Consider the following 15545-nt stretch of genomic DNA (forward strand, 5'->3'; position numbering starts at 1 on the left):
GTCAGATAATCAGTTGGTCAGTCAGTTAGACAATCAGACAGTCAGTCAGATAATCATTCAGACAATCATTTAGACAGACAGTCAGTCAGATACTCAGTCATAAGATCATCAGTCAGACATGCTGTCATTCAGTCAGACAATCAATCAGTTGCTCAGTCTGTCAGTCAGTTTCCACTAAGTTGTAAACCTTGGAGTACTGATTTTGTATAGTTCATGAATTGTAATTTAACCCCTTGATTGATAACTATAGGTCTATTGAACACATATCACACCTTTGTATTGCTGCTACACTAATGCCTTGTATTACAACCAAACCAAAGTGGTAGCCGCCATACTGACTTGTTGATTGTAAACTGTGATACAGACTGCACACCATTAAATGAAGATCGTAGACCCATCAAGTTTAATATAGATATGTATACCCAGGAAAGGTTTATAGCTCTCTGAAGTACAACACACGCTAGGTTGTTAGAATATCAGATGATGCATGACAAAGGGCAAAAACTCTATGGCACTAAAAATACTTTTAGTCAAAGATTGATGAGGAATGTGTTTCTTGAAAGTTACTACCTGGAGGGATGTCCATGATCCTGTCTTAGAGGATAGCACTTTTGACATGAGGTGCATCAAAGTAGAATGTGTATGAAGTTTAAGTCTAACTGTAGGCTGACCCCATAAATCTGCATCCACTAGTTAAAGGTGCAGAGAGAAGAAAATGGATGGAAAAGTTGTATTCCATGAAGACGACTGCAATATCTTGTGTACTTAATATATACTGCACTATCAGCAATCAACTGTGAAAAGCTATACGGTTTGAGCGATTTCTATTAGTGGTCTAAATCTTTCCTTCCTATTCTGTGAGAGCTCATTTGTTGCCATAAAAATGTATCTATTTGTAGTTTATACACTACAACACACCATATATTGATTAAAATTGTTAACAGTTTTCAAAATGGTGTAAATTTCACAAAACTCTCCTGTTAACGTATGTGTCTTCACAACTGTTGCCCTCTCATACCATGTGTACTAAAAGACCTCATTCCTCTCCTTATAGCCATCTATGCTCTATTTACCAAATCATGGACAGTCATTTTTTGGAGAACTGGATGTTTTTCAGCATTGTTTTACCCCTTTTTTTCTGCAGGTATTGGGCTGCTCTTCGTAATTTGGTGGCCTCTCTGCTCAACAGTATTCGTTCTATTGCCAGTCTCTTACTCTTGCTCTTCCTCTTCATCCTCATCTTTGCTCTACTCGGGATGCAACTTTTTGGAGGCAAGTTTAACTTCAATCCCAAGGAGCTGAAACCGAGGAGTAATTTTGATAACTTTTGGCAAGCTCTCTTCACAGTGTTCCAGGTGAGTACAAAATATGCTGGTTAATTATGATGTAGGTACTTGCTTTGCAGGATTATTGCAAACATTAGTGCAACTTTTTATGCCTACCCTCTTTCCTCCCGCTCCCTCTTCCTCCCTACTCTCCCTCCCTACACTCCCTCCTCTCCCTCCCTCCCTCCCTCCCTCCTCTCCCTCCCTCCTCTCCCTTCCTCCCTCTCCCTCCTCTCCCTCCCTCCTCTCCCTTCCCCTTCCTCCCTCCTCCCCTTCCTCTTTCCTCCCCTTCCTCCCTCCTCCCCTTCCTCCCTCCTCCCCTTCCTCCCTCCTCCCCTTCCTCCCTCCGCTCCCTCTTCTCCCTCCTTCCCTTCCCTCCCACTCCCTCCGTCTTCCCTCCGTCTTCCCTCCTGCTTCTCCTTCCCTACTGTCCCTGCTCCCACTTCCTCCCTCCCTCCTCACCCCTTTCTTGCTCCTCTTCCCCCTCCCTCTTCTCCCTCCTCCCCTCCCTCTTCCCATCTCCCTCTCTCCCTCCCTACCCTCTTTCCCCCTTCCCCCTCCCTCTTTACCCTCCTACCATCCCTGCCTCCCCTCCCTTCCTCCCCTCCCTCCCTCTGCTCCCTCTTCTCCCTCTGTCCCTCCAAATACCTACATAAACTTTAAATCTTCCATATGTTCCAGATCAGCAGTGAATCTGCACTTGTACTGGCTCTCTGTGGTATTTGCCTGTACCAGCCCTCGTTGGTGTGTACCCGGACTTGCACTCCGCTTGGAAATCTTGTATAGATTCTAGTTCTCATACCGATCATTACAGGATTGTACTCGTACCCATACGGAGAGGAGGTTTACTTGTATTTATACTTATGCTGCTGTACTCCTGCTATAGTAGAAGCCTGCTTTATTCTTATGAGCGTCTGTGTATACTCCCCCTTGAGAAAAGTAATCACCAATGATCTGTAATTCCTTTTTAATTTGTGATTGTGCAAAGGAGTTTGTTTTTTCTTCTTCTTCGTCTTCCTCTCCTGTTTTTTTCTCTCTTTCGGTTTTTGGATGATAGATTTGGCATTAAACCATGGACTTAAATGTCACTATTGTAGTTATATGCCAGCTATCTGACTGTTCGAAAGAATGTACTCGCTAAACCTAAAGGTTAAGAGCCCCCAGGCAAAATAATAAATGTATTATTTTGTTGTTAAGCAGAATTGAAAAGTTGTGTTTGAACAGTAAAAACACCCCCCACATGTAATGGTGATAAAGCGATATTTTACAGCAGCCGTAAGTGTCGAAGATCTGTCACAGTTTGGTTCGGCACGTTCTTGTTCCAACAGAGTAATTATTCTTTGGACGGTATTTAATGGCGTCGAAATTCGACCTTCACTGCATTTTAATGAGATTCCTTGGATCAAGGTGACTATCAACATTAAATGTTAGAAATGAGAAAGCTGTTGGTTTTTGCCTGTAGGAATTTGTCTTAAACTTGTAAAAAAAGGCTTCTATTATCAAAGTTGAAAAAAGTGAACTCCATATTTTCTGTTTAATTTATCTTCCATTGGGTCAATAGAAGATGAATGCAAGCTGTCACTACATAGATTATTATTGATGGCACACCTTTGTAGTTGTGATTTTTATCAAATTACCAACGCAAAAAATGGGATCTTCTGTAAATAAAAGAAAAACAAAAAATTGATATGTTATGATCATGAATCCATCAATTTCTGATGCTCAAATTTGTAAACCTTCCATTTATATATAAATGATTAGTTGAATCAAGTTATGGTAGTATTTTAGTAATAGTTTTAGTAATGAAAGTTGAAATATTAAAGCAGTACTTTTATTTGAAGCTGGGATTTGGAAAAAGTTTTGTTATTTTACAAAATATCTCTCAATTGTAGCCCTTGGGATTTAACAAATAAATAACTGTAGCCCCTGGGGATTTTGACAAAGGTTTTGCAAGTCTTACATAATTCAAATTTTTCACAATATTTTATACTAAGATCAAATTCTTCTTAAAGTTTTAAACTCCTGAAATTGTTTAGAGAAGTCTTGTTGTTACAAGGTACATAGTTTGAATATAAAAATAAAATACCAATATGTGGATCCAACTAAATCAGTACATCTAGCACCGTTTTGAGTTGGTTTTGATCAATGTTATTGATGGTATTCTACACTAATATCCCATAACAATGCAGCTAATTTATTTCGTCAAGTATCAATTCATATAAATGAAGTCAAAGTGAAAGTTTGAACGATTTTCCAATTTTTCCAATTCCATTTTACAGTTGGTTAATACCAGTATGGAAAACTTTCAGGGTGGCAACATATTGATAGGGTGGAATCAGATTTATTAATCGCTCCCTCATTAAAACTATAGATTTAAGCAATGCTAGAGTACAGATTAAGATAAGATCAATTTAAATGCAAACCTTGCTTTTATTTTCTTTTTTCCGTTTAGGTCTTAACAGGCGAGGATTGGAATGAGGTCATGTATGACGGCATTCAGTCTCATAATGGGGTCAATTCCGTTGGGATTATTTTCAGCCTTTACTTCATCTTGCTCTTCATCGGTGGTAACTGTATCCTTAAACCAGATGTTTCTGTTAATGAGTTTACAAGATGCGTTTTGCTCTTTCTTGTACGATGAACTCTTTAGTGATCAGCCAGATTGAGAAAAGACAAAATGACCTCTCTTGATGTTATGAAATTGCTTCACTGATTTTTCTAGCAGTTACTAGAGCTTTTTCCCCCGATTTTAAAATGATGGTCCATTTCCGAGTTTCTGACAGAAGTACTTTCTTCTTTGGGAGTTAGCAGCAAATAATTATGTTTCATTTTGTTCATTGCTGTGTTACTTCATGACAGTTATAATCATCAGTATTTACCCAAAATTTTAGTACTTTAAACTTAGTAAAAAAAAAATTTAAATGTACTTTCATGAGAGTTCTGACCTTCCACATAATTAACAGACATTGAGAAGTGTCCAAGTTGACAATTAAATGTCTCATTGTCAAGAAAGTCCGTCACTATGTGACTGTAAAATTGGTGTCAAATTTCCTTCTAGCATATTTGAGTCAACGACTTTTAACGAGCTGTATTCACAATGATCTTCTGAATTTGTGTTTTATTTTGTGTTTTTGGCTTAATACTAAATTCATTGTTAAGACTGATACCTTGCTTGATTTGTTATGTTAAACTGGTATAAGAGTTTATAATATAACTCGCTGTCACTAACACCAGGTAGATATACAAAGCATTCCTTAGCCCGACTCCTCCAGACATACTTCTCAATGTGTTTTTGGCCATTGCTGTGGACAATCTAGCTGATGCGGAAAGCTTAACGGCTTACGAAAAGGAAAAAGAAGAAGAGAAGAAGAAAAAGTCGATAAGAAGGAAGGAAGATTTAGATTTGTCCAAACAGTTACCACCTGGTGTAGACCCTTCTGGAGTTATAAGAGGACCCAAAAGGCTACAAGAGAAGAAAAAGGCTCTGAAAAATGAAGTTTACAACCATAAATCTAGGTAAACAATAAACTGCAAAATGAGGTTGTATTAACTTCTTCATCTATGAATGGAACCAGCAATTAACTTTTGAGTTTTGAGGGTATGGGGAGGAGAGGTAGTGGTGTGATATTATTGTTTACAACTTCATTTACAAATTAGAAATGAGAAAGGTAAAATTGTTAATATTGTATATATTGTTCAAATGAATTTGTATTTTTGTTGTTTCTTTCTTCACTCTTAGATCAATGGACAGTGAAAACGAAAAGGTCAGTGAAAGACAAGAAAAAATACCATTGGTGACTGGAAAATAATTTGACTTTATAAAGAAATTCTTTATCAACGTGATTTATACAGTGTGTATTATGTAGCATATATTAGACATATCTTCACTCATCCAGAACACCAATGTGAGCCTATTGACAAACAACAAAACCCCATACACTCTAATGTGCAATAGTTTATCATTTGAATGTCATGATCTTTGACTGTTAAACATACATATGGTTCAGAGACATTGCTTTTAAGATCATAAATAATTAAAATATTCATTTTAAATGACTGTATACCAGTAAACCTTCCCTTGAAATTGTACAGTTTGGTTTATAAGTCGATATCTACTTTTCCTTTCACAGATAAAAAGTGAAGAAGATGAAGAAGCTAGAAAGTCATTGAAAGAATCAGGTGAGATATCCCTATTGCATTTTGAGATATCTTCTAACGGCTCAGTTTAGGTGTCCCTATCGCATCTTAATGTGTCTTCTAATGGCTCAGTGTAGATGTCCCTATAGCATCTTAATGTGTCTTCTAACGGCTCAGTGTAGAAGTCCCTATCGCATCTTGATATGTCTTCTAACGGCTCAGTGTAGATGTCCCTATTGCATTTTGAGACATCTTCTAACGGCTCAGTTTAGGTGTCCCTATCGCATCTTAATGTGTCTTCTAATGGCTCAGTGTAGATGTCCCTATAGCATCTTGATATGTCTTCTAACGGCTCAGTGTAGATGTCCCTATCGCATCTTGATATATCTTCTAACGGCTCAGTGTAGATGTCCCTATCGCATTTTGAGACATCTTCTAACGGCTCAGTTTAGGTGTCCCTATCGCATCTTAATGTGTCTTCTAACGGCTCAGTGAAGATGTCCCTATAGCATCTTGATATGTCTTCTAACGGCTCAGTGTAGATGTCCCTATCGCATCTCGATATGTCTTCTAACGGCTCAGTGTAGATGTCCCTATTGCATTTTGAGACATCTTCTAACGGCTCAGCGGAGATGTCCCTATCGCATCTTGATATGTCTTCTAACGGCTCAGTGTAGATGTCCCTATAGCATCTCGATATGTCTTCTAACAGCTCAGTGTAGATGTCCCTATCGCATCTTGATATATCTTCTAACGGCTCAGTGTAGATGTCCCTATAGCATTTTGAGACATCTTCTAACGGCTCAGTTTAGGTGTCCCTATCGCATCTTAATGTGTCTTCTAACGGCTCAGTGTAGATGTCCCTATAGCATCTTGATATGTCTTCTAACGGCTCAGTATAGATGTCCCTATTGCATCTTGATATGTTTTCTAACGGCTCAGCGGAGATGTCCCTATATAGCATCTTGATATGTCTTCTAACGGCTCAGTTTAGATGTCCCTAACGCATCTTGATATGTCTTCTAACGGCTCAGCGGAGATGTCCCTATCGCATCTTGAGATGTCTTCTAACGGCTCAGCGGAGATGTCCCTATTGCATTTTGATATGTCTTCTAATGTCTCAGTATAGATGTCCCTATCGCATCTCGATATGTCTCTAACGGCTCAGCGGAGATGTCCCTATATAGCATCTTGATATGTCTTCTAACATCTCAGTAAAGATGTCCCTATAGCATCTCGATATGTCTTCTAACGGCTCAGTGTAGATGTCTCTATCGCATCTTGATATGTCTTCTAACGGCTCAGCGGAGATGTCCCTATATAGCATCTTGATATGTCTTCTAACGGCTCAGTATAGAAGTCCCTATCGCATCTTGATATGTCTTCTAACGGCTCAGTGTAGATGTCCCTATTGCATTTGATATGTCTTTTAACGGCTCAGCGGAGATGTCCCTATCGCATCTTGAGATGTCTTCTAACGGCTCAGCGGAGATGTCCCTATTGCATCTTGATATGTCTTCTAATGTCTCAGTATAGATGTCCCTATCGCATCTCCATATGTCTCTAACGGCTCAGCGGAGATATCCCTATATAGCATCTTGATATGTCTTCTAACAGCTCAGTATAGATGTCCCTATAGCATCTTGAGATGTCTTCTAACGGCTCAGTGTAGATGTCCCTATCGCATCTTAATGTGTCTTCTAACGGCTCAGTATCGATGTCCCTATAGCATCTCGATATGTCTTCTAACGGCTCAGCGGAGATATCCCTATATAGCATCTTGATATGTCTTCTAACGGCTCAGTATAGATGTCCCTATAGCATCTTGAGATATCTTCTAACGGCTCAGTGTAGATGTCCCTATCGCATCTTAATGTGTCTTCTAACGGCTCAGTATCGATGTCCCTATAGCATCTCGATATGTCTTCTAACGGCTCAGCGGAGATATCCCTATATAGCATCTTGATATGTCTTCTAACGGCTCAGTATAGATGTCCCTATCACATCTTGATATGTCTCTAATGGCTCAGCGGAGATGTCCCTATATAGCATCTTGATATGTCTCTAACGGCTCAGTATAGGTGTCCCTATAGCATCTTGAGATATTTTCTAACGGCTTAGTGTAGATGTCCCTATCGCATCTTAATGTGTCTTCTAACGGCTCAGTGTCGATGTCCCTATAGCATCTCGATATGTCTTCTAACGGCTCAGTATCGATGTCCCTGTCGCATCTTGATATGTCTTCTAACGGCTCAGTGTAGATGTCCCTACTGTATCTTAACGTGTCTTCTAACGTCTCAGTATAGATGTCCCTATCGCATCTTGATATGTCTTCTAACGGCTCAGTGTAGATGTCCCTACTGTATCTTAACGTGTCTTCTAACGGCTCAGTATAGATGTCCCTATCCCATCTTGATATGTCTTCTAACGGTTCAGTGTAGATGTCCCTATCGCATCTTGATATGTCTTCTAACTGCTCAGTATAGATGTCCCTATAGCATCTTGAGATGTCTTCTAACGGCTCAGTGTAGTATCCCTATAGCATCTTGATATGTCTTCTAACGGCTCAGTATAGATGTCCCTATAGCATCTCGATATGTCTTCTAACGGCTCAGTGTAGATGTCCCTATAGCATCTCGATATGTCTTCTAACGGCTCAGTGAAGATGTCCCTATAGCATCTCGATATGTCTTCTAACGGCTCAGTGTAGATGTCCCTATAGGATCTCGATATGTCTTCTAACGGCTCAGTGTAGATGTCCCTATAGCATCTCGATATGTCTTTTAACGGCTCAGTGTAGATTTCCCTATAGCATCTCGATATGTCTTCTAACGGCTCAGTGTAGATGTCCCTATAGCATCTCGATATGTCTTCTAACGGCTCAGTGTAGATGTCCCTATAGCATCTCGATATGTCTTCTAACGGCTCAGTGTAGATGTCCCTATATAGCATCTCGATATGTCTTCTAACGGTTCAGCGGAGATGTCCCTATATAGCATCTTGATATGTCTTCTAACGGCTCAGTGTAGATGTCCCTATAGCATCTTGATATGTCTTCTAACGGCTCAGTGTAGATGTCCCTATAGCATCTCGATATGTCTTCTAACGGCTCAGTGTAGATGTCCCTATAGCATCTCGATATGTCTTCTAACGGCTCAGTGAAGATGTCCCTGTAGCATCTCGATATGTCTTCTAACGGCTCAGTGAAGATGTCCCTGTAGCATCTCGATATGTCTTCTAACGGCTCAGTGTAGATGTCCCTCTAGCATCTCGATATGTCTTCTAACGGCTCAGTGTAGATTTCCCTATAGCATCTCGATATGTCTTCTAACGGCTCAGTGAAGATGTCTCTATCGCATTTTGATATGTCTTTTAACGGCTCAGTGTAGATGTCCCTATAGCATCTCGATATGTCTTCTAACGGCTCAGTGTAGATGTCCCTATATAGCATCTAGATATGTCTTCTAACGGCTCAGCGGAGATGTCCCTATATAGCATCTTGAAATGTCTTCTAACGTCTCAGTATAGATGTCCCTATAGCATCTTGATATGTCTTCTAACGGCTCAGTGTAGATGTCCCTATTGCATTTGATATGTCTTCTAACGGCTCAGTGTAGATGTCCCTATAGCATCTTGATATGTCTTCTAACGGCTCAGTGAAGATGTCCCTAACGCATCTTGAGATGTCTTCTAATGGCTCAACGACAGGATATATTTTAATCTGTGGTAGTCATTAGAAACTGTGTGAATTCATCTACTGTCTCTGATAATTGGTATTCATTTGTACAATTAAAGAGGGGAGCTTTACTTGATGAAGGATTCTTTTTATCAGAGTTTGGTTGATAAAGCTTTCTTTAGTGTGTTGATGTTTCATAGCAAACTGATAATTATAATCCGTCGAGACCGATACAGTTATCATATTTTGATATTAAGATTACAGTCAAGAAAATCCAAAGAATTTTTTTCTTCAAAAGTCAAAGATTATTTGGGCTTAACACTCCATGTATGTTTATTCTTTGTCGATTTCTTAAGATGTGGAAGAAGATGAGGAGGAGGAAGAAGCAGAAGATACGGTGACGACCTCGGGAGCGAGGCCTCGAAGGATGTCTGAATTAAAAATGCCCACCCGCAAGGAACCTATGCCAAAAGCATCTTCACTCTTTGTATTTGGGCCAGAAAATGGGTGAGGATTTACCTCAAATATTTGCTATCAGAATTCAATTGGTTAAGTAATGATAACAAAAATCAATATAATTCTATTAATTCAGGCTTAGTAACAGTTGACCAATAGAAAACGAAATGTCCAATGTTATAACACAGAATGAACGAGAACAGACTACTCTACCATTGTACCACAATTGTTGTGATTTTGAAATATTATTCTGAAAATTACCTGGTAAAATAAAGGTGTAATTAAAGTGATCCCTTTTATTACATAAATGTGGTGTCTCACACAAACCAAACAATAGTTTATTGCTGAAATTATAACCTTTTAGAATGTTTGTCATCTGGTCTGTGTAAGTAACTTGTAAGTGAGAATTAATATAGAAATTACAACAATTTAAAATTTTATACATAACAGTGATAACTGAACATAGAATGACTTGACCAAGAACCAAGTGTGTCAGTTCCTTAAAGATTTAGCCCATCTTTTATCTTAAACATGATAGTTCTTTATAAGAGATGTGATTACATATTAACTTTATACACATTTTTTATCTTTATGGATCTTGGCAATGACTCTTCAACCTTAGATTGACTGTCACACTGACATTGAAATTGTCCTTACACAAGTGATTATGGAACATGAAAAGGTGTCAATTATGCTATGACAAAATGGAGGATGAATTTGTTCACAAAATAGACAGGATAGTGTGTGTGTGTTGAATATGCTGACTAAACATTAATAAATATTACATAAATTTTATACAAAAGACAAAGAAAATGGTTCAAGTATGTAAAATTGTAAAATTTTCATCAAGAAGTAAGGCTAAAGCAGAAATCAACTAAAAATGAAATAAGAATTGAAAATTGACACACAAGACAATTGTGTAGAATATGCTGACTAAGCACTAATAAATATTACATACATTTATTACAATAGACAAAGAAAATGGTTAAAGTATATATGTAAATTTGTAAATTTTCATCAAGACGTAAGGTATGTAAAGGCTAAAGCAGAAATCAACTAAAAATGAAATAAGAATTCAAAATTGACACACAAGACTAAGTTTACATCTCATGAATATTCAGTGACTCATTTGCTTTCTTTTCGTATAGGTTTCGTAAGCTCTGCTACTACGTTTGCAATCATAGCTATTTCACTAACGTGGTGCTCGTTATGATCCTCGTCAGTAGTGCAATGCTTGCAGCTGAAGATCCTCGAAATATAGACAAAAGAAGGAACGATGTAAGATGGTTATTTTAGATTAAATTTTTTTTTCTCAATCTCTGCATGCCTTTTGTAGATCTTAGTTTCAGGAAATTCACTTTGAAACAAAGCCCTCCGAGCAACGGCTGTGAGTATGGACAATTTGCTGGATAATGTTGGCCCGGAAGGAACATTGTAACTTATGGCTTCCTACCTCAAAGTCGAAAGTTTCAGTTAAATTTAAACTTGCAAGATTAAGAACTGAAATTTTAAATGTAAAGACTTAAAATCACAAGATAAAAAGGTTGAAAAGTTTGACTTTGGAAGCTAACCATTATGTAAATTGTGGAAGATTTTAACAGTATTAAGAATCTGATAATAGCTCTTCTCTCTAAATCAAAGTGTTTTGGAAATTTTCTTATGATCTTCAAATATGAAATGAGCATAAAATATAGATTAAACTTCACAATTTTTTCCACGTTTTGAAAAAAAATCATATTGAAGTTATTTTGAAGAACTACAAGAAAAGGGAAAACTCCAAACTAATAAATCAATCATTCTTGTTATGTGCTAGTGCTAGTCCTGAGGGCATTTCAAGGAGTTGAAAAAATGAATTATTACCAATGACTGTAGGGTGTTTATATTAAGATGCATACCCAAGAAAAACATAGTATGCTTCAAGTTCACTTTGGGTGCAAAACTGTAAACTTCAAATGCTGATATCTTGAATACTGTATATAGGAGTTCAATGCAAACTTCACCAGGAAACTTACAATACGTTCCTCCTCTTTTCCTGCAGTGACACATAAATTTTCATCTGGACAATCCTTTTTAGTGTTTTTTGCTGACAATCTTGTCGATAATCATATTTCACGAATAGAGAAGGGCAGCCAACACAATAGTTATCATTGGTGTTTGGCTTGACAGATAATAACCAAATTAGTTGATTTTTCTCTCCCATGAAACGTACATTGTACTAGCCTAAATGGTTCATTATATTAGAGAGATCAAATTGGTGATTCCTATTGTTTATCTGATGGTCTACTAACAAATTTTAATTTCAAAAGGGGAAATGCGCCAATTTTACATTATTGGATAAAAGAGCTTTGTGTAGTAATATGGATTGGTAAAATTTGAGTCCAGTAATAAAATACCAACAGGTGGTAGATACTTGTCAGTTATTTCATGTTTTTAGTATGCATGTCCATTAACCTTCCATATCATCTGGTTACATATTATACAGTGTATAAAGTATGTTCCTGATACCCATTACAACGTTCACTTGATTTCAAAATTAGGTTTGTTTGCTTTAGGCTAGCGATTGATACACTTTGCTTTTAAATTTTATCTTTTTTTTTTTTTCGTGATAAATATTGATGTTTTCTTACTTTACTACGTTGTTGAATATGTTGAAGTATTTTCTTCTCTTAACCTGCAGTTGTTCCCCAGTGCTTTTCTGTGTTAGCAAGTCTTCTTGTAGTGGCTGCTGCATGTTGACGGCGATAATCCCAAATCTTGTGTCTTTTGTCCTTACTTTGTAGTAACTGTTTATGCATGAAATGCACTTCATCTGGCAAGTATTTTAAATCCTATTCTATCAGTTCCCCCCTCCCCCTAACTGCATGATTGGATAATCTAATTCTTTCCCCCCCCCCCTTCTTTTGCCCATTTTGTATTATGCATCATGGCAAAATGTTCACAATAATCCTATCAACTTTTCTCCCTTTCTCATGTCAAATAGTAGATGTTGGTCATTTCCGCACATTTCAAAGGACACTGCCATGAATTTTGCTTGTCATTTTGTGATAACCAAGTTTTGTAATAATGTTAAATATAATAATAATGAGGAGGATTTATAATGCACACATAATGTCAACAAGGTGCTCAAGGCACTGTGCGAAAGTCACAAGAAATGATACGAAAGGAAAAAACTATTGAGAGCAAGGAGTTGAACACCAGCAAAGGCTTAAGATATGGGATAAAATATTTAGAGTTCTTCTTGAAAGAGGCAAGAATAGGAGATGTGTTGTTTGGTAGCCATGTTTATGACATCTCAATAGCAGGATGTTTTGTTGTTTATAGGGAAATTGCCTTGATGATGAATGAAGCAAATGTGTGTCCTAGTCATATATTTTCTTGTCACTAATAAGAACTGCTAAGTAAATGTGATAAAATCATTTGCACCATATATTTAGTCATATTACCAAACTTCAAATTTAAGAGGAAGTCTGTCACTTTCTTCTTGATTCTTTATCCACTTCTTCTGAATTGTTCTTTCCATTCATCCCCCCTTCCCCCAACCCCACCCCCTGCCCTGCAAAACCACATCCCATCCACTAAGTGTCACTGTCATTCTATTTTTCTTGAATGAATAATTGTTACTTTCACAACTTTTGCATAGGCTTTGGTAAATTTGAAATCTCAATTCAATTTGAAAATGTCCACACAACATAATGTCTCTGTTCTTTGTTGTGTTTCACAAATTATATATTAAGAATATATTCTTTCAGTGTTTGATGGTAGATGATAGACTTTGTGTATTGTTGATCCTTCCCACACTTCATAACATGCTGTCTTACTCTGTTCCTCCTTTACCCTATTGCCACACCCTCCACCACCCCAGCCTATGTCACACCCTCCACCACCCCAGCCTATGCCACACCCTCCATCACCCCAGTCTATGCAAAGAGATAATTGGTTATGGGAAAGAAAAAATTGTAACATTTTCCCCCTTACAATTATTGTTATATTTTTAGCTGTTGTGGTTAATTGATATTTGTGATTGTTATTGTTATTTGTTAATAGGTTTAATACAACTGTCTAGCCTGCATTTGTGTGAAAGATTGTTGTATCTAACACTGCCTAAACCTTTGACCATACTTGCCTCTTATATGTTTTTGACAGATTTTGGACTGGTTTGATTATGGATTTTCTGGAATTTTCACTTTTGAGATAGTTTTAAAGGTATGTTTTTCATGCATCAATTTGTAAGTATTGTTATATTATCAGTTTATAATTATGATGACACATTAACGTGCTTAGATTAGTGTGTCTGTTCATGTCTCCATTCAGCTAATTGGCGAGGAAACTATCATCACCTGAGTATGTTTCTATGAACAATGGAGAAATGCATTAGGGCCCCCTCACCACCATACCCCTCTCCATCCCCACAGCAGTTCTACATCTGCCAGCATTTTCCAGGATTTACAAGTATCAAGATTATTTTGTCATATGCAAGTTGTACAGAAAATATCCATAAAAGTGCAAAACAAAGAATATTACATATGCAGGACGCTACACATCATAAATGTTTAACAATGCTGGTAAACATTAAGAAGTAGAAAAAGAATATATCAATATATATATATACAAGACAAAGGGTACAAATAGACAAATACGAGATGAAACAAATAAGAAGAGGGAGGACTGTAGTAATGTAATCTAAGTGAAGAATGGGATCAAATTACTGCTAATAAGGTGGCATTTAAACCTTCGCTTGAAAGGAATTAAAAAGATAGAGCTTTTTTTAAACTGGAAGGGAAACCTCAATTGCCAAATAAGTTTAGATAAGTTACTCTATGGGTAACTTTAAGTGCAATTAACTTTGGTACAAAGTTATTGTACTTGTTGTTGTATACTAATACCATTGTACACATACAGTTACAATGGGTGAAAAGATAAGATTTAGTAGAAGTCAGGACCTATTTGAGGGGGGGGGGGGTCAGACACCCTGCTACACTCACCCACCCACAATAACATGAAGGGGTTATAGACATCAGTTTTTTAAACCTTATACTGTGGAAATTTTAGATAAGAAATGCTTCTTTCAGATGGAATAATATTTTTGTTTTCACTTAAAAGAGATTTAAATTTGGTGTCCCACTCCACGTAGTATTCATTTGTAAAGAAAGAAGGGGGAAAGAGATACAAAACAAAACATATACTCATCAAACAAAAAATCAGCTGAATCATAAAGACTACTTAAGACTAATTAATAATGGACATTTAGAAGTATGAAACATATTAACTTATGATTTCTTCTAATAGTCAGAACAGGTTTGAAGCAGTTTTTGTTCTATGACCAGTGCTTTCATTGATAATGGATAATGGCTGTGGCATTAGAAGCATTGAAACCAGGTTGTGGGCCTGACTGGCTAAAGTGAGGCAGGGGAAATCCAGGGTTTTCTCTTTTGAACTATGAAGCATGTTAAATATTCTTCTTCTAATATTCAGAAAGATTTGAAGCAGTTTTTGTTCTAAGACCAGTGCTTTAATTGATAATGGATAAATGGCTGTGGCATTAGAAGCACTGAAACCAGGTTGTGGGCCTGACTGGCTAAAGTGAGGCAGGGGAAATCCAGGGCTCTCGCTTTTGAAATGGTCTTCCAAATTGTAAAATATTCCAAAATGAGCATAAACTGTTAATTGACATAGCCACCCGAAGCGTAAGCTGTAAGCCCCTCCAATGCTACCACGTGCCCTTATTTAATTCATTTTGTTGTTTTATCGCCAATTGTGTACAATGGGAAAGGAAGTCTCCTATAAAGTCTTAAAAAGACTTAACAAAGTAGGAGACTCCCTGGAAGAAAAGAAAAAATATGTACAAATATAAAATAATACAGTATATACGACTGCTTGTACGGGCATCATAAAATAGCTAGCTAGCTGTCTTCACTGCTGTTATTCAAGGTCGAGATATTTGACAGAAATGA

The 15545-nt window shown here is 37.3% G+C and overlaps 1 protein-coding gene across 8 annotated transcripts in view; it reads left to right on the forward strand.

Annotated features, from left to right (window-relative positions):
• Window positions 1-15545, forward strand: part of LOC139962086 (voltage-dependent L-type calcium channel subunit alpha-1D-like) — a 226109-nt gene that overhangs the window by 146494 nt on the left and 64070 nt on the right. For all 8 annotated transcript variants that reach the window (XM_071961947.1, XM_071961945.1, XM_071961949.1 and 5 more), the window contains 8 exons: window positions 1145-1355; window positions 3778-3898; window positions 4598-4841; window positions 5065-5089; window positions 5456-5504; window positions 9495-9645; window positions 10743-10872; window positions 13738-13797. In XM_071961947.1, the coding sequence (XP_071818048.1) occupies window positions 1145-1355; window positions 3778-3898; window positions 4598-4841; window positions 5065-5089; window positions 5456-5504; window positions 9495-9645; window positions 10743-10872; window positions 13738-13797 (991 nt within the window). The remainder of the gene's footprint in view (window positions 1-1144; window positions 1356-3777; window positions 3899-4597; window positions 4842-5064; window positions 5090-5455; window positions 5505-9494; window positions 9646-10742; window positions 10873-13737; window positions 13798-15545) is intronic.

Source organism: Apostichopus japonicus, chromosome 20 (assembly GCF_037975245.1).
Source record: "Apostichopus japonicus isolate 1M-3 chromosome 20, ASM3797524v1, whole genome shotgun sequence".
Taxonomy (NCBI): Eukaryota; Metazoa; Echinodermata; class Holothuroidea; order Aspidochirotida; family Stichopodidae; genus Apostichopus; species Apostichopus japonicus.